At 37.6% G+C, this 27,888-nt stretch overlaps 1 protein-coding gene across 1 annotated transcript; it reads left to right on the top strand.

The window, feature by feature from the left end:
* Positions 1 to 682: 682 nt before the first annotated feature.
* CEP43 (centrosomal protein 43) lies at positions 683 to 27,803 on the top strand. Its single transcript, XM_069786863.1, has 12 exons — positions 683 to 985; positions 9,239 to 9,292; positions 11,012 to 11,066; positions 11,718 to 11,806; positions 13,676 to 13,810; positions 14,573 to 14,656; positions 19,179 to 19,396; positions 22,711 to 22,820; positions 23,414 to 23,486; positions 24,235 to 24,270; positions 24,942 to 25,035; positions 25,493 to 27,803. The coding sequence occupies exons 1-12, from the start codon at positions 896 to 898 to the stop codon at positions 25,565 to 25,567; spliced, it is 1,113 nt and encodes a 370-aa protein (XP_069642964.1). The 5' UTR covers positions 683 to 895; the 3' UTR covers positions 25,568 to 27,803.
* The last annotated feature ends 85 nt before the right edge of the window (positions 27,804 to 27,888 follow it).

Below are 27,888 nucleotides of genomic sequence, written 5' to 3'. Positions count from 1 at the left end.
AAGAACCGGTGCCACCTACCGCCCGCTTTCGAAAATAACTTCAGGCAACCTCTTGCTCCACCCTCACGTTGAAATATTCGTAGCTTCTGAAATTCTTTATCATGTATTTGAGTACTCTTCAAGAAAAATCACGGCAAGCTCAGCGTGGAAAAAAAAGGCCTGAAGGGCAACACGTAGTGCTGCGAATTAAGCATTACAACTCCCAAAGCTTAGTACCTTTTTTTTTAAAGGCACAATAACCTGGAAGCCTCGCCCAGCTACGACACCGCCCAACGCTTTTAACGGAAGGAACACGCTTATTACGAAACTAGGACTCTAGAACCCCTTTTACCACTCTTCGACGCCGGGTGCCCCTGTGCAGGGCAGAGCAGCGGCGGAGACCTCGCCCCCCCCGAGACCAGGGACTGCGTCTGCCTTGGAGCGAGCCCGGCTCCGGGGAGGGTTGTTCGCTCCTTAAACCTATTTCAGTGCCCCCCGCTTTAGGGTGAGAGAGCACGAACGCAGACCGGGTGCGGGAGAGGGCGGGCGGAGCTGAGGGGCAGGTTTTTTTGGGGGGGGGGGGGGGAGCTGTTTGCGGCGCCGCCGCCGAAGGCGATCGGCCGCGCGGTTCAGCCGTTAGCGCCGCCCCCCGCTTTAAACTTCCCGCCCGGCGCCGGCGGCCGCGCTGCTTATTCGCCGCCGCAGTTTCCAGGCGCTGCGGGCGGCAGGGGCGCCGGGTGGCCGCGGTCTCTCCGCGTCCCCTTTCGGAGCGGTACTGAGGGTGGGCGCCGGCTCCGCAGCCGCCTCGTTTCCTCGGGTCCGCCGCCGGGCCGGTGCCTCCGCCGGTAGCGGAGGCGAATCTGCCGCGCTCGTCCTACCGCTAGCGCAGTTTGGGCGGTTGTCAGGGAGAAACAAGATGGCGGCCGCAGCGACGGAGGAGGACACGGAGCTGCGGGACCTGCTGGTGCAGACGCTGGAGAGCAGCGGGGTGCTCAATAAGATTAAGGTGGGGGGAAGGAGAGCCTCTCGCCCGCGCACATGCCGCCCGGCGGGGAAGGGGGGGAGCGCTGGCTGGCGCCGGCGGCGGCTAACGGCCCTTCGGAGCGCGGCGGGGGCTGAGGCTTCGCGGGCTTCGTCCCCTCTCGCTGCTGCTTCCAGCCGGTGTTCCCGGCTGGGGCCCTCTCTCGGCGTCGCGGCCTGGCGGTGGCGCCTGCTTTGCCCGTGGTGCTCCCCCGCCGCTCGGCCCGGGGCTCGGCGAGGAGCCGAGTCCAGCGCCTGCCGTGCGTGGTGGAGCGGGTACGTGCTCGAGGCGGAGCCGAGGGCCCGAGGCCCGACCGCCGCAGGGGGTCTGCCCGGCGGCCGCAGGAGCTGCAAGACCGCCCAGGCCGGGGAGAGGGAGGGGGAGCGCTCGGCCGCCGCAGGGAGCCCGGCGCCCGGCTGGGCGGTTTTGCCCTCGTGGAAACCGTGTGGCCGCAAGAGCTCTTGCTGATGCCAAACCCGCTGGAAACATTCTGCCGCCGGGTGGTGCGGGACCAGGTGGATAGAGTTTCTCTCTGCTTCGATACGAAGAGCTTCAGTTGAAAATTTCAAGCAGGGGTTCTTGAGGGTCGCCGTTTAAACAATGTTCTTCTTGAAAGTGGGTTGCTTGAGCTGTCTTGGGGGCTTGCTAAACCTGGAAACTCTCTGGGGATGCTGCCTGTCTACAGGGAACAAATAATGCTGTGTTAAGAAAATACATGGAAGGTAATATTGTAGTGGAGTGTACACTACTTCCAAGCCTGTGATATAGCCTGTGCGTGTGTCAGAGAGGGTATGAAAATTGGTTCTCTGGGTTCTTGTTCAAGTTAGAAGCTTCCAGCAATAACTGTTGTGTGTAGCAAAGAGCCATACAGATTTGGAAGCATAAGAACTGCTGGATTCCCTTCCAAGCTAAAGGAGAAATGAAGTTTGGATTTCAGATCAAGGATGGTGGTGTTTATTCACAGTGTTCTATTTTAAGCATTCAAGAGGTGGATGATCATTGCTGATATTTCAGGAACAGTTCAACAACTGAAGTAGTTAAAGGAAGTAAGAGCATCTTTGTGTGTACTTGGAAGCCCACTGGATTTTGGGGTAGTTGTCATACTTTTCAAAAAAATAGTATTATTAAAAATGTGTTGTTCTTTCATTTCAAATGGCTAATCCTTATTTAAATTCCATAAGTAGATGAAGAATCTAGCTCATGTAACTGTGTTTTGAATAGGGAGACCTTTTTCTAGTTAAATGTCAAATAGGCCTTTTGGGCCACCTGCTAACCTCTCACATAGTTTTAACCAATAAAAGTATGGTGATAAAAAAAAAATCAAGCCAATTAGGTCATATTGAGCATACAAGCTGTAGTTTCTTAACTCCTACCTTTGTGTAGAATGCAAATTTTTGTACTACAGTTGCTGGTTTGCTGAGTTTTGTGTAAATATATTTATTGTAGTCTTCACTATTGTATAATGCTGAAAGTGTGTAGTATCCAATATGGCATAAAGTATCCTTAAGGCAAACTAGCAAATGACTTAAAACAATACAAACTGCATCCTACTTACTGGGTTATGTCTCTTTTTAGTATTAGGAGTTACTGTTTAATAATCGGTATGCTTATGGTTAAGGCTGCTCGTTTGAGGAATTCATGGTGTTTTTTCTTAGCTGTAAACTTTAATTGGTGTGCGAGTTTGAGTGTCTGTCTGATTGATAGTATTAATGACTTATCAAATTTGTTCTGCTAGTACCTGACAAAAAGCCCATTGTCTTCCAGAAGAATTAAGGTTGAATAAGTCTCCTTAAATTGTCAGCTTTTAATTGAAATTAGATTATACCATGCATAAAAAACAAATTGCCATCATCCTTTCATGAAAATTAAACATACCTGTGATCAATAGTGTTTCTTTATCTATTACGTGTCAGTATTTTTTTTATTATGTGGTAGAACTGAATGACATTTACATGTTATGAAAACAGTTGTTTATTTTATACTTCAGAGTGCGTGCTGACCATTTTTTCAAGATGGATGAGACTAGAAAACTATAATAATGTATTTGAGTTTTATTGAAGTAGATACATTAAAGAGAAAAAATTATGGTCAATGTGTGGCTGAATTGGTATGAAGCACTACAGGTAAAGACAGCTCTGGAATGATTAGAGTTCAAGTGGAATTATTTCAGTGGATAGAATGTATCAGGCTGTCAGCTAACACATTTTGTAACATAATGACTGAGTAATTTTTAGAAAAAAATTTATGGTGAAGCCTTTGTTCTCTAATACAATATGATTTTTATAATGGGTTGCAGTTTATTAGTTTATTCTTATTTTCAGATTAATTTCATGGGAGAATTGGTGTTGATTATTTAGCTGAAAAAAATGTTACTTGTATGACATTTTAAAAGTCTGTTCACAATTTTTCTATTTATCTTAGACTTTGAGCACTGAAGTATTTAATGAAGTCATACTGTGAAAACTGGAAGATGAGTAAATACATTAGCCACTTGCAGTTGAGAATTCCCTGTCTTCTCTAAGATGCAGTGTGTGTCTATATACAATTTTTGTTAATAATTTGAATTAATCTGATGGATAAGACTGCTTCCTAATGAACTCTGTAAACATACAGAATATAACTGTAGATATTTGTACTTTAGTGAAAATTATCACTAATACTGTGTGGTGCGTGCTGTACAAATAGAGATGTTCTGTCTCGAAGAGAGTGTGATCTTTCTCTCTTAGGGAAGCTGTCCTCATCAGAGCAAGAAGAGCCATTATGCTTCTTACTGTGCTTCTTTGACATCTTATTTTGTTTTGGTTTGTATCTTTTAATCTTTTTCATTCCAGAAAATTAAGTTTATGCCACCTGAATTTTGCATCTTCTCTGGAACTTGCTATTGCTACAATTATGAGGGAGGTTAGCATCACTAATATCCTTTGACTAGTAATGCTTTTGGCCAGCTGATACTGTTCTTGCTAATTTCTTCCTAATTTGGGTCAAAATGAAGACAGCTGAGGTACTGGCAGATAATGTGGTGTTAGAATAAAAACACTATTTTTAAAATGGGCTGTTAACTGCACATGCATAGGTCAGTTAAAATTGTCGTATTTCCTTTTCATCTTCATTCCATATATTATAATGAACAATGCTTTTAAAAGTCATTGAATTAGTAACTGTCATGATGAGTATGCTGCACACTACAGTGTAATCTACTGTTTTCTGGATGTTGTGGTTTTTGTTTTTTTTAAGGTAGTTCATATCAGAAAGTCAACTCATTTCTTGGATTCAAGGGGAATCATTATTTTTTTTTATGTAACATCTATTTCTTCTTAAGTAAATCATTATAAATGGTTATATTTTCAGATTAACTAACTGAAATTCAACATTTAAATGTCAGTATGGTCCTCTTAACATTGTGGATGTATCCTAGATTTAGGAATACGAGAATGAGAACTGGTTGTGACATGCAGAGCAAGCACATGACATGTAGCTGCAGGTATTCAGAGTTTATGGCTTTTAGGTGTTTACTTCTGCCTTTGTGGTATGGATTCTTCCTATTTTTTTCCAGCATTCTTCATCTTTTCAATTACACCGCCAGCAAGTTTAACTTCCTTAGCCAATTAAGGCTGCTGAGTTGAAGAGTTTTCCACTGAAGTGGACAAAAAATGGTCAGGCAAACTACTTTCCTGGTCTGCTCAAGGATGAGAACCTCACTTCACAGGTGGAGAGTGGTGGGGAGGGTATGGAGCAACATTGGTAGTAAAGTTGCTGTTTACGGTTTGGCATCAGCTTTGGATTTGTGATGCATATAGACTGGTACAGGCTTTTAGCCTGATGCACACAGAGTTTTAGCCTGGGGTGATCACCAGTGGTTAGACTGCTTAATGTTCTGCATTTCTTGCTCTGTATCTACTGAGGTACATGACTGTTGTTTTGGAGTTAGGAAGTAGAGATGCTGAAAGCTGTGCAGGAAGGTGCCTGTGTGCCACTAAATTTTACATATGCAAGAGACTCTTTATGCTTGTGCATGCATGGTGTTGTTTCATAGCGCTGGAGCACATGGCAGTTATACATGCCTGTGTTTTACCTGGAAGATCTGTAAACAGTTTATCTCAGTGGCAATGCATTCTTTTACCCTGCAAAATCTTATGCATTACTTTAATCATTTCACTGCCCTAAACATACATTTAACCACACCTTCAGCTGGCCCATTGCAGGTCTCTGAAGTGAGTGTCTCCCTTATTGATGCTTGCTGAACTTGCCTACCCCTTGTTTCTTAGGGAACGCGCTGTATTAGGGAAGTTGTCTGTATGTGGCTTCAAAAACTGTTTATGCTCAGCTGCTTAAGCAGGTTGAGAAGGGTGGTAGCATGTGCATTTGGCAAGTTTAAATTTATATTATGCTTTCTGTTAATGAGTCTTTAATGGGGGTGTGCGTGTGGAAATCCCAGGACTTCCTCTGCAAAAGCTGCAGGACTTTAAGGGTTTGTAGAAATGATGTTGAGAGATGTATGAGAGAGACAGCAAGGCTTTGTCAACTAGCAGACGATGTCATACTCAACGATACCACACATACAAAGCATTTTATGAAATTGAAGTGACCACTTTTTGATCTAGTATTCCATAGCATATTGAGATCAGTGTCATGAAGCCACTGCTTGTTCATCTAAAATATTGCCTCAGGAGTAGAAAGGATTGAATACAGGTTGATAGGAAAAAAAAATTTTGCTGAGATCTCTTTGGAAGGTGTTGGGATATCAGGATGTTTGCAAGTGAATTGTGTAGCTGTGCAAAGAAGAACAGAGTGCAGGGAATAAGCCATATCCACAGTTTGTGTTTAGTCTCTATTATAAGAAGTCATTTTGGCTGCTGACATGCCTACATGCTCTAAGGCATAGAAATGAGTTTGAAGTATGCAAGTGCTTTCCAATAGCTCTCTTGTTTAAGTGCTGAACAAATGTGTGCCAGCCCAATAAAAGGCAAATGCCACAATAAAAGAAAACTCCAGGGGCATGCTACATACCTACGTGTTGGAGTCTTCAAGCGGGAAGCTGTTACAGGCTACAGGTCATCCTTCAGTCCTGGACAGTCTCCATCTTATCTTTTTACTTTTCATCAAGCATTGGGCTATGTAAGCTGCTGTGGATGGCTTTTACAAGTTTGCTAAATCAGACTAATAACCTTGTTAAGGTAGGTGCTTGTACTATTAAGAGCATATTCCCAAATCGGATTGGCATTTTTGAGATGCCACCTAAAAAATGTGTTTGGGGAGCTCTTGAGATACTAAGAACTGTTTTCCCCTTTCCCAGGGAACTGCAGATTGAGAGAGCTGTTTTCCTATACAGTACTTCAGATGCACCCAAAAGGCTCTGCATTTAGAACAGGATAAACTTTTCTAGGTTCTGAAGAGGGATACTACAGCTCAGTGCAGAAAAGATGCTTTCATGGACTACAAGATTCTGATTAACAGTACAACAGCAATTAGCAAGAGGCAGTGTTGTCTGATGAACTGTAAATGCCTGGGAGGAAAAGGGGAAATGTACTTTTGTTTCATTACAACCCATACATTTCCCCACTGAGTACAGACAGGGGTTGTCATATACAATGTTAGCCTTACTCATTTTAGCTAAGTTCAGTGAAATCAAATTGCTGTCTCATTAGTATGAGCTCTTGCCTGATAAAACTACTTAGGGATAGAAGGGAATGGGCACCTTCCACAGGATGAGAAGGAAGCCTGTGGGTTTGGTGGATGCAAGAGTGATGGATATACACTGTCGAGCAGATTGTAACAATGTATGGAAAACAGATTGGGCTGGTGTCAAAGGGTACTAGGGCAAAGCCAAATGCAAACCCTTCACACTTATTTAAAAAAAAAAGGGGGGGGGGCAGGAGAGAGAACAACACTGTGTAAATGGATTAATCTATGCAGTTATATAAGCCTCCATATCTGCTGGTGGAAGCAAATTACTGTGACCATGCCTGATAATGGTGGTCTCAGTCTCTGGTGTTCAAATTCTCTGTGACTTGTCTCAGGTCCTGAAAAGCCTATACGACATTGTTCATCCTACTGTATAGTATGATTCATCTCCTTGTATTGGGGTGATTTTTCCTTTGGCCTCAGCTGTGTTATTGTTGCTTTTTACTTTCTTCCTCATGAACTTGAGAATTACTGCTTTAACCTCACACAGATTCAAGTGTATGGTTCCATGTCTAAATTTATTGAGATGATACTTTGAGAATAGGTTGCTATGATCTGAGCAGTACCCACCTCAAAGGATGAAGGTGAGTGTGTTGGAATGATGTAAACCTTCTTTGTGGAGATAGTACAGGAGTGCTTAACTTCAAACTTACTGTGATGCTTGCAGGATTGAAGGACCAGTTGAAAGGCTGCTTATCTGTGGAAAGGCTATAGGGTGGTATTCTAGGTGATGCAGGTAAGCCAAAGGGAGTTGTAGTAAATACCAGTGGCATTGTCTTCTGGTGATGAGGTCCTGACCTTAAGGATATTAATTGGTCAGTAATGGAACTAAAGGTGAACTTGCTATTAATGGGGAATGGCAACATCTGGAAGAGGTTGACGCTGTGTCATTAAATAAATGAGAAGAAGAAAAGCGCTTCAGTCAGTATTTAAAACCCACTGGGTTGGACCTAGAGGAGTGGAGCAGGCAAATGGTCGGAGTTATGTGAAAAGGAATGACAGTTGTGATATTGTTCCAGAATCTCAAACAGGTCAGACTCTGGATCAGCTGATGTAATGGCAACTACTTTCAGACAACTTTGTTCTATAGTCTCGTGATCCAGACCCTTAAGGGGGTTTACCTGTACCCACACGTAATGGGTGGTGTCTTTTTATTTTGAACAGTTGTAATAGCCAGTCTGTTTCACGAATGCTTTGTTATTCTTGTCCTTTTATGTAAGTATACTTTGTTTCTGTGGCATCAGTGGAAACAGAAGTCAGCCTTGCAACCATTTGAAGTTTTTCATAGTGACATAAGACTAAATAAGTTGTTAACCATTGGTGGGAAAGTTAAATGTAAATTTTCTTTGTAAGAATAGTATTTAAATTAATGGCTTATAAGAGGATTTGCTGATTGAATGCGGTACCCCAGCACCTGAAAAAATGTAACTGCAGTGTCACTATGACCATTGCATATAATTGTGGTAAGCATTACACTACTTCTGATGGGAAATCTTTTTAACTTTTTTGTATTGCTTTTAGTCCTTTTAAAAAGGTGTCTAAGAGGGTTATGCTTAAAAAGGAAGTATTTATTTTATGTTTACTGTGAAAGGATTTTTTTTTGGTGGGAAGGAACAGTTACAGGGTAACTCATGTTTACTTACCTTTCATAATATACATGAGAAAATCCAGACACTCTTCATATTGTTCTTAGTTATGGAAATCAACATTTCTTTAAAAGCTTGCTTTCTTCTTTGCTCTTGAGAAAACTGGCATACAGAGTAGCACTGTCTTTTATAAGTTTACTGCAGTGTTATCTGCTGGCTACCTAAAAATGTCAGATTAAGAGTTAATTAAAGTGGCAAACTACTTCATCAAATGTAATGTATGTTGTCCATTTGACATGTTCAATGAAAGAAGTAGAGAAATTATAATGTTTAAAAAAGTAGGCAAGGCTTAAGCTTAAATATTCAAAATAGTCTTTAGCAGAAGTCTGATCCTTGATAATAAGATATTCAAACTCAGTTAAGTAAAACCTCACTACAGGAGTATTTGAATGACTGGAATCATGCTCTCTTTTCCTTGAGAAATTCTGATTCTTTGAATGTGATCTGACAAGAAATCACAGGAATTTGTATATCTTAACATTAACTTTTTAAGATGTATTACCACAAGCTATTCGTTCATGTTTCCTGAACGAATTGTAAATGAAGGGTAGGTGTTTCAAAGCTGCCTGAAAGAGCTAGATTTTTAAGTCTCAGAAGAAACTAATAGGAGATAATAAAGGTAATTTGGAATCTTTTTGCGTATGAAGAAATAATTTAGGAAGTCTTGTATCAAATCTGCCCCTCCTCCCCCCTTGTTGTTCTCTGGCTGAAAACTCTTTCTCAGCCTCAAGTCATATTGCCTATAATCTTAAGTGTCTTAATTGCACCGATGTAGATTACAATTGATGCCAAGTTGCTTGAGGAGAAACAAATAGCTGTGAAGCTACTTGCTGGCTCTTTGCATTCTATTTGCATGGGGAAAACAGTGCTTGTAGAAATGATGTTTGGTTTGTTGTTTTTTATTTGGCAGGCAGAGTTGCGAGCAGCTGTTTTTTTGGCATTGGAAGAACAAGAGAAAGTAGAGGTAAGACAACCTTACAAAAGAAGAAAATCAGCATCCTGATAGTTCTTCATGTAGAATTAAATATAATAGCTTTAATACTTTCTATCTGTGAAATGTAACAAGAGAAAATTATGTATTACTGTATAAGAGCATGGTGCTTAGAGAACACAGAACAGGACTATCGGGGTGTTTCCTGATGTTTAGAAATAGGAATTGTTACGTAGCCTTTTGAAACTATAGCTTTAAGTAACTCTCTGCTGGTTTTATATGGCTTCTGTCCAATTGACCAGAATAACTAAATATCTTTTCCATCTAATACTACTTCAAAAAAACCCCCAAAACCTAAAAAAACCCACCCAAGCTGACTGATGAAGATTTTATCAAATCAGAATAACATGTTTTGAAATTTAAAATATTTTAGTGGGTTTTTTTTACTAGTGTATTGTGAAAGCAATTTAATGCAATAACTTGCCAAGTATGCTAATGCTTTTGGTATTTCTCATAAGGATGTTGTAGGCTTACTTCAGGATAATTTGCTTATATTAAGGAAGAATTCTGAATTAAGAGATGGACTATGTACTGATACCTTGACAATATAATAGTATTAAGGGTATGTGATACTAGAATGATTAAGTAACAATACTGCTGTGGGAAGCAGATGCTAGTTTTATGACCCCTTGTAATGCTGGCATTGCCTCATTTCCTGTGTCTTTCCATTTTCTAGAACTAGAGAGAGGCTGCTGTATGTCAAGGCTCTCTGTTTAAAAGAGAGGAATGGAAGACTGTCCTGTTCCTATACTGGTTAGATGGTTGTGCTCTTTCTGGAAAAATGGACAGTATTGTGACATTAATGAGGAGGGGAAGTAGTTATTCTATGATATGAGATTCCATATTCCAGAAATCTAACATAAGATTACTGAAGAAGATGTAGTGGAAGAATGATATAGTGGAACAGTGCCATCTCTTATGGGGAGCTTCAGCGTATTACAGAGTACCCAGAGAACAACCTTGCAGACTGTCTGGAGAGTAATAGGGCCAAAGAGATTTGCTACAGTTGATCTCAGCTCACCCTTTTTTCAAAAGGCTTAAACGTATCAAGTTAGGTTCTTACCCAGGATCTTTTGATATGTTAGGAATGGCATTTAGAATTTGCTTTGACAAACCCAAACACAGCAAATTGATTTATCTCTGTTTAAAAATCAAAAGTTGAAGAGGGCAAATCTAACAAGGGAGAAAAACCATTTTCATAATATCTTTGAAGATCTTTTAATTAATAGGTTAGTATTAATTTGTGAACCGCTAATTAGCATGGTCCACACTTTGTCTAGATGATTTGTAAATTCTCATTTTTTTTAAAAGTGGGAGTGAATTTCTTTAAACAAAATTGGCACTATATTAGAGGAGCAGTTTGGGAAGTTAATTGCTTAACTTACCTTTTTAGTCATTAAGTAAATAAAAATCAGTGTGCTAATAAGGATTTTGGTGAAATTACTCTAGCTCTGTAGCTTTTATAATAGAAACACTGAGACAATTTTAATTTGTCAAAGTAAATGTATGGCTCTGCAGCTTTTACTTGTAGGTAGTAGAATTAATACCAAGGTAGACTTTTGAAGGAGTGAATTATGTGTGTCAGGCATCATTGGGAACAGTGTAGACCAAAACACCAACTTGCTGTGGCTTTCAATTTCTTGCTAGTACGAGGATGATGTTAATTACTGTTTGGTTTTTGCTTTTTGACAGAACAAAGCACCTCTGGTAAATGAAAGCTTGAAAAGTTTTTTAGGTACAAAAGATGGTAAGTTCTTTGTTTATTATTTTGAGAAGTATATTAAACATAGGAAACAAAGGATTAAATCTTTGAATCTTTTATTAACAGTAGAGTCTTCATGACAAAGGATGCTTTTGTTCCTGTCAAATGTCATAATTACTATTCATACAGAATAGAGCTCAATCTATAATTTTTTGCAGTTAATATTGCTGAAGCTGTATTTTTAACTGAAGTGACTAGTGCATTTAAATTAGTATTTCATTATGAGCTATGATTATGCTGACTCAGAGCCATTCTAGACCAATAGAAAGAGTAACCATTGAAAAATCACTGTATAGTCAGTCATGAATGCACACATGGGAGAAATGCCAAAATGATGTCTTTAATACAGGTGAATAGTTTACAAAATTCAGGTGTAAGATTATTTTTTTACGTACTCTCTATTTATGCTGCTGCAGTATTACTGCCTTAAATAATTTTGATATGATGACTGAGTTAGAAATTAGGAAATTGGTATACAAATTAGCTATGTGGTGGTAGTTTGCTGAGTGTCTAAATGATTTTGTAGGAGTGTTGAATCAATGTAGATGCTCTTACTGAAGCCATGTTAATGTTAAATCTTTGAAGTAAGAGTTGTTTCCGTCTGGTGTATTTTAACTCTTCTCATTTCCTTTTTAGGTCGCTTGGTAGCAGGTCTTGTTGCAGAATTTCTACGTTTTTTTAATCTTGATTTTACATTGGCTGTTTTTCAGCCTGAATCAAGCACAGTAAGAGATACTTGTTTTGTTTGTATGCTATGCTGATTGTTTGGAGTGCATGGCAATGAATACAGAAGCTATAGTAGATATAAGCCATTTGGTTGTGTTTATTTAGAATAATTTTTTATGTTTAGTCTGTAAAAGGTGCTTACTGTCTTAAAGACACATATTCCAGGAAAGCGTGATAATATGAGTGAGTATTCCCTTTATCAAAAATCAATGCTTGATAATATGTTAATTTAAAATTAACAAATTGGTAATTTTTGTGAAATCATGTAACAGTATATACAACAATACTTCTGCAACATTTTTTGCCAATAATTTTAGCATGTCATTATATTAAGTTAGTACTGTTACATGAAAATTAAAATAATGTCAATAATCTACTCTGAGAGAAATTTCAGTAAAACAAAGGACTTTGTGCAGATGCACATGACAAAAAGTGATTGAATAGAATCAGTTGGAAGGGACCTACAATGGTCGTGTAGCCTAACGGGTTCTTTTTAGGCTTTTGATATTGAGTTAGAGGTTTTTCATGTTTGTCCCCTTGTATCTTTTTATGATACAAAAGTTTTAACAATAGATTTGGGTTTGAAACAATTCCATTTAACTGAAGAATTTCTCTTTACCTCTCACACACTCATTTTTATTCTTAATGTCAGTTTAAGTAGTTAATTCATTAAAAAATCCAACTTCATTAAATCAATTAATTGAATTCTGTTTCTCAGAAGTTCATGTTTCATTTTAGGCACTTAATCAAAGAAAATCCCATGCACCGTTATCCTTTGCCAAATATCCTTAGGTGCATTTATTGCACTAGGACACATCTGTACAAAGATTCATGTTCAAGCTACCAAATAGAAAGAGTCATGCTTGCTGTCATGTTGTCACTCACTCTTGGGAGCTGTGCTTCATTTGCATTGTAAAGGCATCTCATTCTCTTTGAAACGCCCCCTTCCTTTTTCCAGTAAAAGCATCTTTTTCACCTATTGCAGTGCATATATGAAATGTGGCAAAGTTAAGCAAGTTGGCCGAGGCTGCCTGTGTATAGTGCTGAAAGATTTTACTTTGTCTTCCTCTACCAGCCCCTGTCTCCGAGCAGTCTGTTGTATTGTCTTTATCCTCCATGTTTCAGTGTGCTTGACTAGTAGTGGCTTGCTTCAGTATTTGCTTGACCAGTGTTTTGATGGGAAGTGTCACTAAATAATTGTAAGAGTTCAAGATGAACAGGTGCCCTTTGCAGTATTGCAATTCTGAGGTTATGCCAAGCAACCTGGGTTTGCTGCAGCATTCAGCTTCTGCTATAATGTGAAGTTCATTTTTAAAAAGTGTATTTTTCTTTAATTTTTACTCTTTTTTTTTTTTGGCTGATATTGAATTACTTTCATCCCTGTTTCTGTCTAAACCCATGTTTTTTAAAGTGAAACAGAGACTGAAAGTAAACATTGACCTATGCTAGTGTACATCTATATGCACGGGAATGGGGACTCTCCATCATCTATGAATTTTCTGGAACCACTGGCTAGGTGTCCTAGGATCCAGTTTTAAATGTGATGGGCTAAAGTAACTTGACTATATAAATCCTTAAATCCTGAAGCATGCTAATGATGAATACTTGCATATTTAAAACAACTTTGGATGGTCTGTGATAAGTTTGGGTGCAGATCAGAAGTAAATGATGCAATAGGCTATCATTACTTTAGTCCACATGCAACAGGAAGTCTTAAATAATCACTGTTTAGTCAAAATATTGATGAGTTAAATAAGACCAAAAAGATTTAGGAGTTGTATTACAAAATATATATTGTGTTTTCTGACAGTTATTTCTGTGTTGTGATTTTTTTTTTTAAATGTCTCCCCATTGTTCCCCGCCCCTAGCTAAATGGCCTTGATGGTCGAGAAAACTTAGCTCGAGATTTGGGAATTATAGAAACAGAAGGTACCGTGGGTGGTCCCCTGTTGTTGGAGGTTGTTAGAAAATGTCAGCAGAAAAAGATTTCAGGCAGTGGAGAAGTAAGTAGTCTTAATATGTACCTTTTCTTCATAATTCTTTATTAATTTTCATTTCAATGATGAAAAATAAGTTGAAATTAAGAACACTTGACTATTGTTATAGTATTATACTGTTTCAAGTTTTTATTATATTATGCCTTCAACATAACTTATCAGAAAACAATGCTGAAAGATGAAGATTATGACTATTTGATTACTTTTAGTGTCACCCTCGTACTCTTTACTAATACTCTGCTACGAGATGGTAACACAGGGTGAACCCAGATAAATGACACAAAACACTGTTGCTTATTTTCTAATTTCTAGTGTGGTTTGATAAGACTTTTAGCTGTACCTATTTTCTTTGGCATACTTCTAATTTTAATATGACCTGAAAAGCCTGGAATTGGTTTTGTTAAAAGCTTTAAAGCTGTTCTGAAAACATATGTATTTAATACTAAATATATGAAAGTATTGAACTACCTGAAGGCAATGACAGTAATATTTTAACATAATATGTAATTAAGTTGTTAATTAAATGAACCAAATCCAACCAATAGCGTTACTCTCTGTTGTGATTGTGGCTTGAAAGAAAATTCTCTGCACCCAAGATGCATTCAGAAAGAAAGCTTAAATTCAGGAGTAGTTGTCATAGATTTCCTAACAGCATCACATCTCAATTTGCATACTGTGTGAGTGAGGATGGCAGCCTTTTTTCTTGTTGGATAGTTTTATGACAAAATTCTGTACATTTTTAGTAAATGTTTATGTGAAACTTCTTAGGTGGCTGCAGTTCTAAGTGATAGCCTGTGCCCCACATCAAAATCATCTGATGGAAGATCAAGTACACCTGCTATACCAAATAAGGTAAGATTGTTTATATGTAATGAAAAAGCTACACAACATACATGAGATAATTAAAAGAGAGAACTACTATGAAACTGTGGATACGATGGCATTCACTTAAATGATCTGCAAAGTCCTGTACCTTTCTGACTGGGTAGGTGACAGTGCATACACAGGACTCTCTGTGAGACAGAGGTTGGAGCTAACTTGTCTGAGGCAGCTGGCTGATTGCTGCTTGGGATTGATAAGGTGTTAGGATACAACTGTCTGTGTTGTGGCCTGTGGCTTGATTTTTCTCTCTTGCTTCCTGTTAGCACAAAATCTGTATTAACTAACATCTTCCAGGCCTCTAGTACTCCTTTACATTTGACTGGAACTGATCAACAGGTTGAGAATTATGGGAAAGTGTAGGGCACGAGAAGGGGCATGATCACTTAAGCCTCTTTTCCACAAGAAACCAGCTACCCACTACACCCAATGCGGGGGGGGGCGGAAACCAACCCAAAACAACCTCCAAAATCCAAAGCAAATCATCCCTGATTAAAATATGAAAGTTTGTTCAAATTATTGATGTAATCTGATCACATAAAAAATTTTAATAGTTTTTTTCAAGATTACTGAAAATAGTTTAGAAGCTTTCCAACTCACTAATGAAAACTGAGGAAATAGAACATTGCGTGGATTTTGATGTTAGCTTATTCACTTTGGAGAGGGAGTGATAAGGATAAAAGAAAATAAAATGACAGCTCAGTTTGGATCTGCTTCATTTTATTCCAGTTCTTTAGTTTTTTGCCATGCAAAACCAGAAAACTATACAATTTGAAAAGCAAGCTTCATTTCAAGGTTAAGTTACTTTATTAATTGCTGTGCTTGTTGCTAATATTTTAAAAGCTAATATTTCTGTAACTGACCTTTGAATGGAAATTCTAATAATTTCAGACCTGCTTTAGGAGAATATAGTTCTTGTTTGGCACCAGCTTTTAAAACAAAACAAATCCACTAAAAAGATCTGAATGCTGATTAAATATCACTGTTACTATTGCTTCCTACCTGAGCCCTAACTTCTGTCTTAGGGTGGTTCTAGATAAGCTAAAAAGAACTACTGAAGATGAGTTAATTCATAAGTATTCCATTCTACCTTGCATATGCCACCTTTCGTCTTCAGATTTAAATTACTTTATTTGAAATAAGTAGGTCAGAAAGAGAAGAGCTAAGTGTTTGTTGCATGGCTTTTCCTGAGGAAAAGCATACTTGTCTAGAGGAGGAAAAAAGTAGTTCCAGTAGCTTGTAAATTGAACCAGTCTTCATATGGGTGTTTTTCTGGGTGTGCATGCACACGTCTCAAGGTTGGTGCATCCTCTGTCTGGTATGAATCTTACTCCTTTATGTCTGTTCTTGACAGAGCTTTTGGCAATGCAGTTATGCAGGGTTTTGTTGGTGGGTTTGTTTGTTTTGTTGGGTTTTGGGGCTGTTTTTTGGTTTGTGCTTTTTGGGGGGCGGGGGCAGTTGAAACTTCTACCCTTTTTGCAGTGGTTGAACTTCGCCAGTCAGTCCAGTACATTAGTTAGGGGAAGACAGAGACATAAGCACAGAGGAGTATAATATCTTAAGACTTGTTTCATTAGGAAACTAGATCGATAAGAACGAGTTTTAAGTTATGCCTGGAAACTCTGCTTTAGAGGAGGTATCATGGAGTAGTAACAGTCATTCCTGTTGTTTAAGTTTATAACAGGAGTAAATGACAGTCTTAGTTCTTTTACCACAATTGTTTGGGCCTGTACAAAACAGTAACTCCTGTACCCAGCTCAAATAGTGCTGTCCAAACTGGGTAGAAAATAAATACAAAACATGTCTGAATGATTTCTAAAGATTAGTACTGTTTTCCAGAAGTGATACTGTATTAAAGTGTGTTGTATTCTTCTCTGTGTTGAGGTTGTCAGTATTTTTCAGGCTGCTATCAACTGTTTAGGTGTACTAGTCCATAGATGCAAAAGCTTCTCCTATTGACTGACTTCAGCGTAATGATAGTGATTGGGACTGGTCCAGCTGATAGTGGCATTTTTTTAATGTGTATACACTTAATCCCCCAAAAGTTCCAACAAGTTGGAATTTATGGTCACGCTTTTCATATTCTTTATACCCATCTTCTATGGGAAGCAAATCATAATTCTATTGCAGTGGGACATAGATGAACATGTTCTGGAAATGCTTTTCATAATATGTTGATGAATCCTTCATGAAAACATTTATCTCAAACTGGAGAAAAATGGTTTCTGTATAGGTGTTTCCTCATAGAAACAGCAACAGCTGTTGGTTGGACTACATACTCCTCTAAGAATAAGCAGTGGATATCTTAATAGGGCTATAGTTCTTAGATAGATATATTTTTTCCTGGTTCTCTCTCTCCTTGGCAAAGGCAGGATGGGAGAATATTCTTCTATGCAAAATATTTGGAGTAAAAATAACGCAGGAGGAAGAAATTTTAGCCAGTCCCAGCTGGAGCAAAATGGAAGTTACCTGAACAGTCTAGACTTCCTGATTGAAACTTGAGATTCTCTGGTGGTTTTTCACCAAACCTGTGAACTGAACTGGCTTTGACTGTGACTTGGCAACCAATACATGTAATGTAGAAGGGAGTGTGATAGGAGACACCAAGACCACAGCTCTTGGCAGCAGCAAAGAATTAAATTTGTTTAGGTGCAAGCGTGAAACCACACTGACTTATCTTATTAACACCATTAGTCCGAAACCCAAGGTAGGCATGTTGCTCTTTGAACCCTTAGCCATGGTTAACCTATGACTACAATTTGAAAGTAGTTATTTCACTTTAGCAAAACTTTACGATACATGAATTCAAGCAAAGGTCAACTGTTGTGCTCGTAGTTTCTCAGACGAGATAGCAGCAACTCACTCCCTCAGGGCCCAGAACAGAAAAGTAGCTGTAACTTCCCTTTTACTCCAGTCAGGGTATCAATAAGTTCTTAATTTTCAACAACAATTCTAATCCTCTAGGATACGTGTTGTGATTTAAGCCCAGCTGGCAACAAAGCACCATATAGCTGTGTGCTCACTCAACCCTGCTCTGGCCCTGGTGGGATGGGGAGGAGAAAATATGAAACGCTTGTGGGTTGAGACAAGGACAGGGAGGGATCACTCGCCACTTACGGTCACGGGCAAAAACCAGACTCAACTTGGGGGAAAAAAACAAAATCAATTTAACTTGTTACCAATCAAATCACAAACAAACCCAAAACAATAGGCAATTAAGATATTGCCACACAAACCCTAAACAATAGGAAATTAAGATATTGTTGTTACTACCACTTACAGGTATAAGTACATTTTTTTTTTGTCCTAGAAGAACCGAGCTGTCAGCAATTGAATGTGGTTCTGTGACTGAGATAAAATGACCTTGGTAGGCCTTTTTAAAGTTTCGTGGCCTACGGTTTGAAAATTTTACTTCAGCCTTCTGAATGAAAGTTGATGACTGATAAAGAAATACTAGGGACAGTGCAACCTACATGTTGGTTATCTGGATTAAACAATACTGTTGGTTTTGTTTCAGAACTGTTGCTATTACTAGTGTGCAGGAAGGAAGTTAATCTAACTTTTCACTGGCTCAATTTTAATAATTTCAGGGGAAGATAGAAATTGCAGTACTGCTTGCTAGGTAGCAAGATGCTATTGTTTAAAAATAAAAGTCCATTTTTTCACAACAGCTTGATTATCTAGGTAAATTTGATTATTGTTCTTTGGGCCAAGAAGTTTTGCAAAGACACGACTTGAGCCGTATTACTTGATCTTAAAGTTACCATATAGAATAGACTTCACATGGTTGAGTATCTGTAGGACTGAGCCATAAGTGTGATAAAGACTGAAAGTTATGTACTTTTAAAGTATCTTGTTTGTGTCATTTTTGTTTTTAGTATTTGGAGGGAGAAAACGTCATTAACTGCAGTCGTCTTATGCTTGCTGCTTTAAAACCTAATACTATATTGCAGAGATTACCATTTAATGTGGAAGTTAGAGTAATTTGCATGGGTTTAAACGGATTTCTTTTGAAGACAAGGGCTGTAACTAACAACATTTGTTTATAGATAAGTTGCAAAATAACACTAATAAAGCATCATGTAACTTTTGGGCTGTAAAAAAACTACCACCCCCCCCCGTATTCAAAGCTAGAGGGTAAGAATCAGTCTGTCTGTAGATTTCTTTATTTGATGACCAACATCTTTTAAAAATAGTTACTTTAATAGTAGAGGTGATTTAGATAGTAAAGCAATGCAGTCTGGAATAACTTTTTTTAATGGTGGCAACAATAAAGAACATTTCCTTTCTAAAGTGATAAAACAGGTTTTTTTCTGTTGTGTGATTCCTCCTGCTACTAATAAATTCCTGAGAAGTACTAATAAATTTGAGGTAACTTTTTAAAAATTGATGGTAGGTGTATATTATATGTTGTATATTTATATTACCACTTAAAATATTATGAGACAGAAATACTTATTCCTTTCAGTGAGGGCTTTTTTCTTTATATTTCAAGGCTACTGAAACCACTCAAAGTGATACAAGTGTCTCATCAGGGGAAGCAAGCAAAAGAAGCATTCATTTTCTGCCTAATGAAACAAAACTAGATCCTCAACTAGAAAACAAAGACTTAAATACCAAAGAAAAAAGTGATCCAGGTGTGGATGAAGATGATGCAGAGGGAGATTCTTTTTTTGATGATCCTATACCCAAACCAGAAAGAACTTATGGCTGGTAAGTAACATGTATGTTCTACTTAATATAGGGGTTTTTTTGTCTTCAGTATGTTTGCAGACAGACCTTTGAGAGCTAGCTAATGTTTGATTATTCGCACTTGTAAATGCAAGTGTTTAGATCTGGTCTATAACATTTTGTTTCTGAAATGTGCATTTCTGTGATTCTATTCTTTGAAATACACAGTGTCATCTGGGATCTCTTGGATGTACCATGAGTGGAAAAACCTGTATCACTTTAAGGTGCATCAGTTAGACTATATAATGTCCCCAACCTTTGTTTGGTGGAATGAACTTATATGAGGCACAGACATTACTATTTCTTCTTGCAGCAGAGCTGCAGTGGAGATCAGCACTAAAGGAAGTGGACAATGACAGGGATAGTGCTTTAGATATCTGTATGGCTTTGTAAGGAGTACAGAAAATCTGGTGAATGTGTAAACTGACTCCATAAAATGTGAGAATAAGGAAACTTTTCTCACAGTTGAGGGTTTCCTCTTCACAGTGCAGCACCTTTTCTGTGCAGTTCTATGTTTTCAGTGAAGTGTTGTTATTTCTGTGTATGCCAATTTTGCAGATGCTTCTGAAGAGCAATTTTTATTGTACATCTGTGGAGTCTGATGACTGAAAAATACCATTTGAAACAAGAACTAGTGACTGAACTATGTTGTGGTTTAACCCCAGCCAGCAACTAAGCACCACGCAGCTGCTCACTGACTCCCCCTGTCCCGGTGGGATGGGGGAGAAAACCGGGAAAAGAAGTAAAACTTGTGGGTTGAGATAAGAACGGTTTAATAGAACAGAAAAGAAGAAACTAATAATGATAACACTAACAAAATGACAACAGCAATAATAAAAGGATTGGAATGTACAAATGATGCATAGTGCAATTGCTCGCCACCCGCCGATCAACTCCCACTTAGTCCCCGAGTGGCGATCCCCCACTCCCCCCAGTTCCTATACTAGGTGTGACATCACATGGTATGGAATACCTTGTTGGCCAGTTTGGGTCAGCTGCCCTGGCTGTGTCCTGTGCCAACTTCTTGTGCCCCTCCAGCTTTCTCGCTGGCTGGGCATGAGAAACTGAAAAATCCTTGATTTTAGACTAAACACTACTTAGCAACAGCTGAAAACATCAGTGTTATCCAACATTCTTCTCATACTGAACTCAAAACATAGCACCCTACCAGCTACTAGGAAGACAATTAACTCTATCCCAGCTGAAACCAGGACAACTATACAACAGCTTTGTTATAAAACTGAAAAACCTACCTTTGTGTTATGTCGAGTTATCTTGAAGCTTAGTTTAGATAGCTCTATTGACAAATGCCGCAGGATCGTTTCATGGTGTTCTTTTGCTGTGCTTGAGTAATCAGAGAATTGCTCCAGCTTAGTAGAGGTTACCAGAAGAGGTTGCAGAAGCATTTGCAAGTCAGTTTGTTAGTAGCTCCCCTCATGTTGGCCTTTTCCCCCCAACTACATTGATAGTGGGCAGAACAGCAGAAGCTTTTTTTGTATTATTGCTACAGTAGATGCTTACTCTTGGAATGGGATCATTCTGGTACAGCACAAAGCAATCATGCCAGGTAAACTAGGTATCTTTCTAGTAAATTAACTGACTCTTTGAGAAATAATATTTATAATACAGCTTTCATTGGATGTGTTTAGTTGGAGCAGAGTATTTTTCCTCAGAGCAGTGATTTTTCTCTGGAAAATATTGTGTTGCAAATAACTCTACTATGGTGTTTCTTTTTTCTTTTTCTTATTGGAAATATCAAGATTAAAACTGCACCTGAGTGCATTTACTTATCCTTACTCAAGAGCTTATTTAACTAGCATTTAACCAAAGTCTAACCATTGTAGCAGGTGGTTGTGTTGCCATAAAATCAGTTTAAGTGATAAGTTAGGAAAACTAGACAAGGCTAGAAAAACTTCTGGAAAACAATAATATTTACTAATTTCTTATTGTTTGACCATTTTCATATGATGAGAAGGGAAACTCACTTTGAAATTGGGTAAATTGGATTTCCTTAAAAAGACCGTCCAAGAAAAAGACTCTTAATTATTCAGTAAAATAAGGATTTCTTTTTCCTAGTAGAGAAACTCCCTAAGAAAAAAAATTATTTCCAAATTATGTGTGTCTATAGTAGTCACCATCCACCAAGTAGTAATTTGTACCTCATAATGCTATTGTGATGTAGATATTATAGTAATGTTCCACAGTAAGCTTTTCTGAATAAGTTAATAGTAAATTAGCTAGCATCTAATTGTAACTGAGCTGTCTCTGCTGAGTCTTTTGCTTCTACTCTCCTGGCAGCTCCTTTAGAGAAGAAAAAAGAACATATTCTTCAGGTGAAATCCCTTTGTGGTATGTTGTGCTGGTGTGCTTGATTCCCAAGGGATGAGTAAGTAGGAGAGGTGCCAGCATAGCTTGGTTTGCAAAAAGGTAAATTCCTTATGGGAACTTTGCCCATTCTTGTAAGAAGGGTGCATTAGAGAGGAAGGGAGCAAGCAGTTACTAAGGACAGAGTTAAGAGATAATCCAAGCTCTCATTGCCCCTATGTCTCCCACCCGTTGTTCAAAATTTTGAAGTGTTTTAATATGTGATGGTATACATCATATTTTAGTGATGCAGGTATATTGAATGATTCAGATGTTGTCCATTACAAATAAGAATGCAATCACAGTAACAAACTGTTCTGGTAATGCTAAATGTGAAAATCTTGATCTCTTTTTAATAGTGTTTCTTCATCCTTTACTTGCAAGTAGTATTTGAACTCAATACTTTAAATATATGAATGGAATAGGTAGTAGCCAAGTGAACTTTAACATGTGATGATGATATCTATCTTGCTGTAACTGAGAGGTTTTCATTCTGTGAACTGCCTGCTCTTGGGATTAATAGTTTTGTCAGACATAACCTCTTTTAGTTGTAAACCAAACTAATTTAAATATTTATTTGTATCTGAATCTTTCTTCTTTTGGCTGCATTTACATGTGGGGATAATGAAAGGCCCCTTGATAAAAATAGTGATGCTGATGAAGGTGCAGGAGCTCTGTCTATGAAAGAAGGCAGGCAGAAATCTTTGCATAGGTGAGAAAGTGACTTTCTTATTGAATGTCTTGCTTGACACTTGTGCCAGTAAACTGCCTACTGTTCTTAAGATTGCAGAATGAATAGTCCTTTCCCCTTGTTCTTTTTGCTGTAAATATTGCTGTTCTAGTTTTATGACAGTTTAGTAAATAATAGAAAAGAAAGTCACTATGCATGTTTTACAGCTCTGTAGAGTACTTATTTATTTGGTTTGTTTTAGGAAAACTGAAACTAATAAAGCAGGAGGTCTAGCATCCCTTTCTGATGCACCCCGTCTAAAAAGTGGATTAAGCTCCCTGGCTGGTGCACCTTCACTAAAGGAGTCTGATAGTAAGTTTTCACATGTTTTTGGTTTTTGATGAATGTAGAAGATATTTCCCATAATGTAGTGAATGGTCCACACATTCAGATGCAAATGTGATTAAGTATGTGGCCCCCTTCTGGTTGTAATGTGCTTTATAGTAATGCTTTTTTCACTGATTGATCACATACTCATTTTGATATATTATGCTACCATTAGGACATCTTATGTTTTGGAGCATGAAATACTTATCTACACTCCTTTAAAGCAGTTTTCAGGAGTATAAAATTCTACTGCTCAGTTTTTGAGTGAAATTAACTTACGCCTTTGTAATTGTTATCTTACGTTATTTGCACAAGTTCTTTAGGGATATTTGCTTTCATGTTGTAAAATCTGATCTTGAATACTGGGAGATTGTCCCTGTTTGCTACTCATGTTTTTAAATGTTAGCAGAGTTCAGACCTGAAAATTGGATATAACATTACCATACTATACTATAAAATTATATAAAGTTATTATAAAAGAACACTTGTTATAAATGGTTGATGGGTATGTTTAAGTGGGATCTTATTAAAGAGTCACAAGTCAAATTTCTGATATAAGTGCTTTTGTTTTGTTACAGATTTGAATAGAAACTCTGTTTTGAAAGACCTGCGGTTGGTGAATGCAAAACTGGGATCACTAGAATTAGGCAAGTAACTGCTAAATGTGAGGAACATCTGATATTTTTAACTGTAAGTTCTGGCCTGGCTTCTTAGAGGAATTTGAGAAACTGAAACAGAGTGACAGAAGTAAAAGCTGAAGATTTTAGGTCAATATGTATATTTAACACCATTGTGAAACTTACTGGAGTTAAGAGTGAAATCTGATCTAAAGGAATACAGAAAAGTGAAAACCAGTGTCTTGTATGTGGATTAATATTTTACATATGCAGCAAAAATTTTATTCATTCTGTATATACGTTTGCTAGTACCAAGTGATAAATTTTGTTGTCTAGGTTTCTCAGAAAAGAGGGGATTTATATTTGTGGAAAAAGATAGCCAGACAAGTCTTACTGTTTTTCAGTGGCATATTTACTTGCCCTCCACACCTTTGAGGGTTGCCTTGTAAGCTTTAGCAGCTATATGAAGATGATGTGATATAAGAAGTATTGGCTTTCTTTCAAAATAGAGCTGCCTAGTATTTAAATCTTGTCTTCATCAATGTAGTCAACATCCTGAAAATGTATGTTCAATTTCAAAACAGTTTGTGTAAATGAGATTGAGATTAATTAATGGCAAACATAAACTCATCTTCTCTTCCTAATCTGCAAAAGTAATTTAATCTACTCCCACTTTTGCTGGCCATCAAACCATGTATTTCGGTGCAGGATTAGATTCTTTTTTTGCATTTCCTGAAAAGAAAACTTGTTTGATTAATACCTTTTAAAAATTATTTAGGAAGTGGAGATGACGATGAGTATGCTGATGACTTCAACAGGTAAGAGAAGAATGATACTGCAGTAGCATAGTATTTCATGCATTATAAGAATATCCACTAGCATATTTGAATTATTTCATAATATTTTAGCTAGTCACTACTGCTGGAGTCTGTCAGTATCTCTGAACTCCTTTAAACTTCAGTTTGCTCTTTTAATACGTATAGTTACAAATTTAAAAAAAACAAAACCAAACAGATCCCTTTTGTGTAGGAGGTAATGAGTTCCTTAAAAACCTGGTGCTAACTTTAAGATGATAAGTTGTTGCTTTTTTGTGGAAGGTGTTTGGTTTTTTTTCCTGAACATTGCACTTAACAATGTTTTGACACTTTAATTAATGCTGTTAGACAGTGAATATGGTGTATGCTGAAATATTCAACTGAAAAATAAAGCATCATGAGTAGTCAGTAATAAAATATTTAACAGCCTTATCCTTATGATGTGAAGGTATTGGTGGTGTAAACTACAGGACTGAGGCCTAAGTATTTATCAGTATTTATCATGGCTTCATTTAGGTAGAAGGCCTTTACTTTTTATGGGTTTTTAAGTAACTTCATATTTAACTTGCTAGGAAGTGAAATCCAAATTAAATGTCAGGTATAAACTGAATGTACTACCTGGATGTTGAAAAAGAAAGTCTTATTTCTATGTTTATGGTTTTCCTTCTCTTTAGTACTAGTCATCGCTCAGAAAAAAGTGATATCAGTATTGGTGAAGAAATAGATGAAATTTCTGTGGAAACAGAAGAGTCAAATGCCAGTGATAAAGTATGATTCTTTTAAAATTATTCTTCTTGACATTCTTCTGATCTTGTCTTGACTTTTTTTTAAACCTTCTATGAAGGAATGTGCCATTATCATAGGTTCCTAGGATACAGGTTAAGGTTGTATTATTTGTTATGTTGTGTATTTTTACACCTAGTATTCCTGTCAAATTAGATACTATACTGATTAAAAAACAAAACAAAAACCCCACAACAATTGTTTGGTAGCACAACTCACTGTCTGTTTCTAGGCATGTAAAACATTTGAGACTGGTTTAGTATCCAGCATAGGAATGTCTTATCCCAATATCTCAAGATCTGTCTGAGTACTTCCTAAAGGAATATGAAATCTCGCTGAAAGTGCTTGAGGCCAAAAGAATGGGGTGCTGTATGAAGGACTACAAGAAATAATACTTATTGTTTCTATGATTTCTGAGTTTGTAATTTCACTTATTTTCTAGCTTGAAGGCATCACGCAAGACCTTACCATTTCTCAGTTAAGTGATGTTGCAGATTACCTAGAAGACGTGGCATAGAATTGGACAGCAAAAATGTTTCATTGTGCTGGACGAGAAGACTGCTGTGGACTGTTAATTACAGACAATCACTTTTTGCTGGAATGTCCACTCCCTATTTGTGCCTTGTGTTTCAAAAAGACTGTAGGTGGAGAAGGCTTTTAAATATTCTTAACAAGAACTAAATGAAATAGTGTGTTCCCGTTTGAGTCTATCAGAATTATTTTCTTCATTTGGTTCAGCCAAACCTTTTACAGCAGGAAGTGGATTTTCCAAGTAGAATGTCCATTGCTGGCAGTGGGCATAATAAAAACCAATTGATAAGTGAACATCTACAGAGAGGCATGTGGCTTTATAATGAACTTGCACTGTTATTGTAACAGTCTGAACTTTTTTTAAAGATAACCAAAGGAAGAACCTTCAGAGGTGGTGGTTCAACTCACGCTTCTTTTAACACAATTTTGTCAAGTCAGCATGTAGTACATATTTATGATAACTCTAGCCACAAAACCTAATTGCTCCAAACTTACTTGAAACTGCTGTTTTTCAGACTCTTCTGAAAGTTGGACTTTTTTCTTTTTTTTAAAGGCATATCAAATTGAGAGTATCTTAACTCTCAAATCTAAATTTAGCTAAATTTAGGAGCTAAATTTAGCACTAGTCTTAACTCTGAATATTCTTGTTTAAATATGTTTGTCAGACCATTGATGTTAAGACCCAGGCTGTTTTTTTACATATGATAATTTCATTGATGTAAACTGTTGTTAAATCACGAAAAGTAATTTTGTAAGGATCCACAAATCATTAGCTAAATCTTATTGGTTTTTGTTAAGTTTTTAACAGTGTGGTAATGGTTTGTGGAGCTTTTATTACTGAGGGCTCTTCATGTGCTGTAAGCTTGCTTTCATTCTTGAAAATCCTTATTACGTAAAAATGAGCGCCAAAAAGTGAAACGACTAACCTTCTGTTTTTCAGATTCTGACTGCTGTACAGAATTAAATCCAAATATTTAAAAATACCATATTGAAGACATTATGGACACTAAGTCCTAGCTAAGAGCAAATTCTTGTATATTAGTTATATTCTTGCAAAACAGGGTCAGTAATGGAAACATTGACAGTTCTATAACGATACAGTTATACATGGCGCTGCTATAATATATAGGTCATGGACATTTGTAATACTGAAACAAGACTTCAAAATGTGCACTTTCTGAACATTGTGAACACATTTGGAAAATATACATGTAAGTGAATATAAATAATTTAACTTTTTTTTTAGGCTTTAATTTTTTTCAGGAACACTGTTGGCAGCTCATAAATGGTCACCACAGTGGAAGTAGCATGCTAAACTAAAGCCATTGGTTAAACATATAGAGCTGCTACTAGCATTGGATGCTGAGTTAAATCTTTTTTTGCACTGGGCCAGCGGGCATGGAACAGTGCTGGGAAGTTAGGCTTGTACAGTACATAAATGGTTTGAGAGGAGAGAGGAAAAGTGTGCCTTTTATTTATGTGCACCCCAAAATAGCCAGCAAAAAAGCATCAGAATATTTAGTCATGGTGTTAACTTTTAACTTTGTGCCATATTGTAGCAGCTAAACACAGAGGAGAATATTTTTCACCCCCCAAAAATCAATGTGCCATAGACTTCAGATAACAACAGTGTTGTAACATGATACATCCTGTGCAAAAATTCCTGTAAGTATGGGGGAACCTGTGCCTCAAGATACTAGGCGTGAAAAGTTTGTTTGGGGCTTGTTTTTGTTTTTTTGTTTTTTGTTTTTTTTAAGAGGAACAACAGCATGTCTGAAGGAAATAAATTCCACTGGAACACCTGGGAACAGCTGATTTCTGGCATTCATTTTTAAGGTGTACGGAATAATGTAGAGGCAGTGTTGTTTGCTTTTTTCTTTAGATGTCTTGGGAAAACATGATGTTCCATTACCTGTTAGCTGTAGGATATGTGGCAATTTATCATACCAAAAGAAACAAAAACTTTATTAAATGATTTCTAATTGCATTTGAAGATGTGGCCTTTTAAATAACTAATTAGATATTTTAAGTGTTAACATGACTTTTGTTAACAGCAAAGTGTTGTTATCTTACCTTGGGGGTTAATTGGAGACCTTGCACTTTGGCTCTACTTTAAGGAAATGCCAAGAAGTGGTAAGTCTCCATGCTGTTCCTCCTGTGGGCTTTTACTGAATTGTGTATAATAATTCAAATTGCGAAATAAAGCTATTGTGCTGGCTAAATCGTGGTTTTGAGACTTCTTGAATCAAAAATCTTAGCATTTAAGATATTCAGGAAGCCCTGTGGGTTTGGGGGAGTTTTCTTGAA

The sequence above is a fragment of the Haliaeetus albicilla genome, chromosome 7, assembly GCF_947461875.1.
Source record: "Haliaeetus albicilla chromosome 7, bHalAlb1.1, whole genome shotgun sequence".
Taxonomy (NCBI): Eukaryota; Metazoa; Chordata; class Aves; order Accipitriformes; family Accipitridae; genus Haliaeetus; species Haliaeetus albicilla.
Note: the sequence above shows the minus strand (reverse complement) of the source record. Positions and strands in the feature narration are given on the sequence as shown.

Excerpts from the sequence above, each read along its gene's own strand:
- CEP43 (XM_069786863.1), top strand. The coding sequence starts at position 896 with ATGGCGGCCGCAGCGACGGAGGAGGACACGGAGCTGCGGGACCTGCTG. Across the intron at positions 14,657-19,178 it reads CACCTGCTATACCAAATAAG|GCTACTGAAACCACTCAAAG; the intron begins GTAAGATTGTTT and ends TTATATTTCAAG. Across the intron at positions 19,397-22,710 it reads CCAGAAAGAACTTATGGCTG|GAAAACTGAAACTAATAAAG; the intron begins GTAAGTAACATG and ends GGTTTGTTTTAG.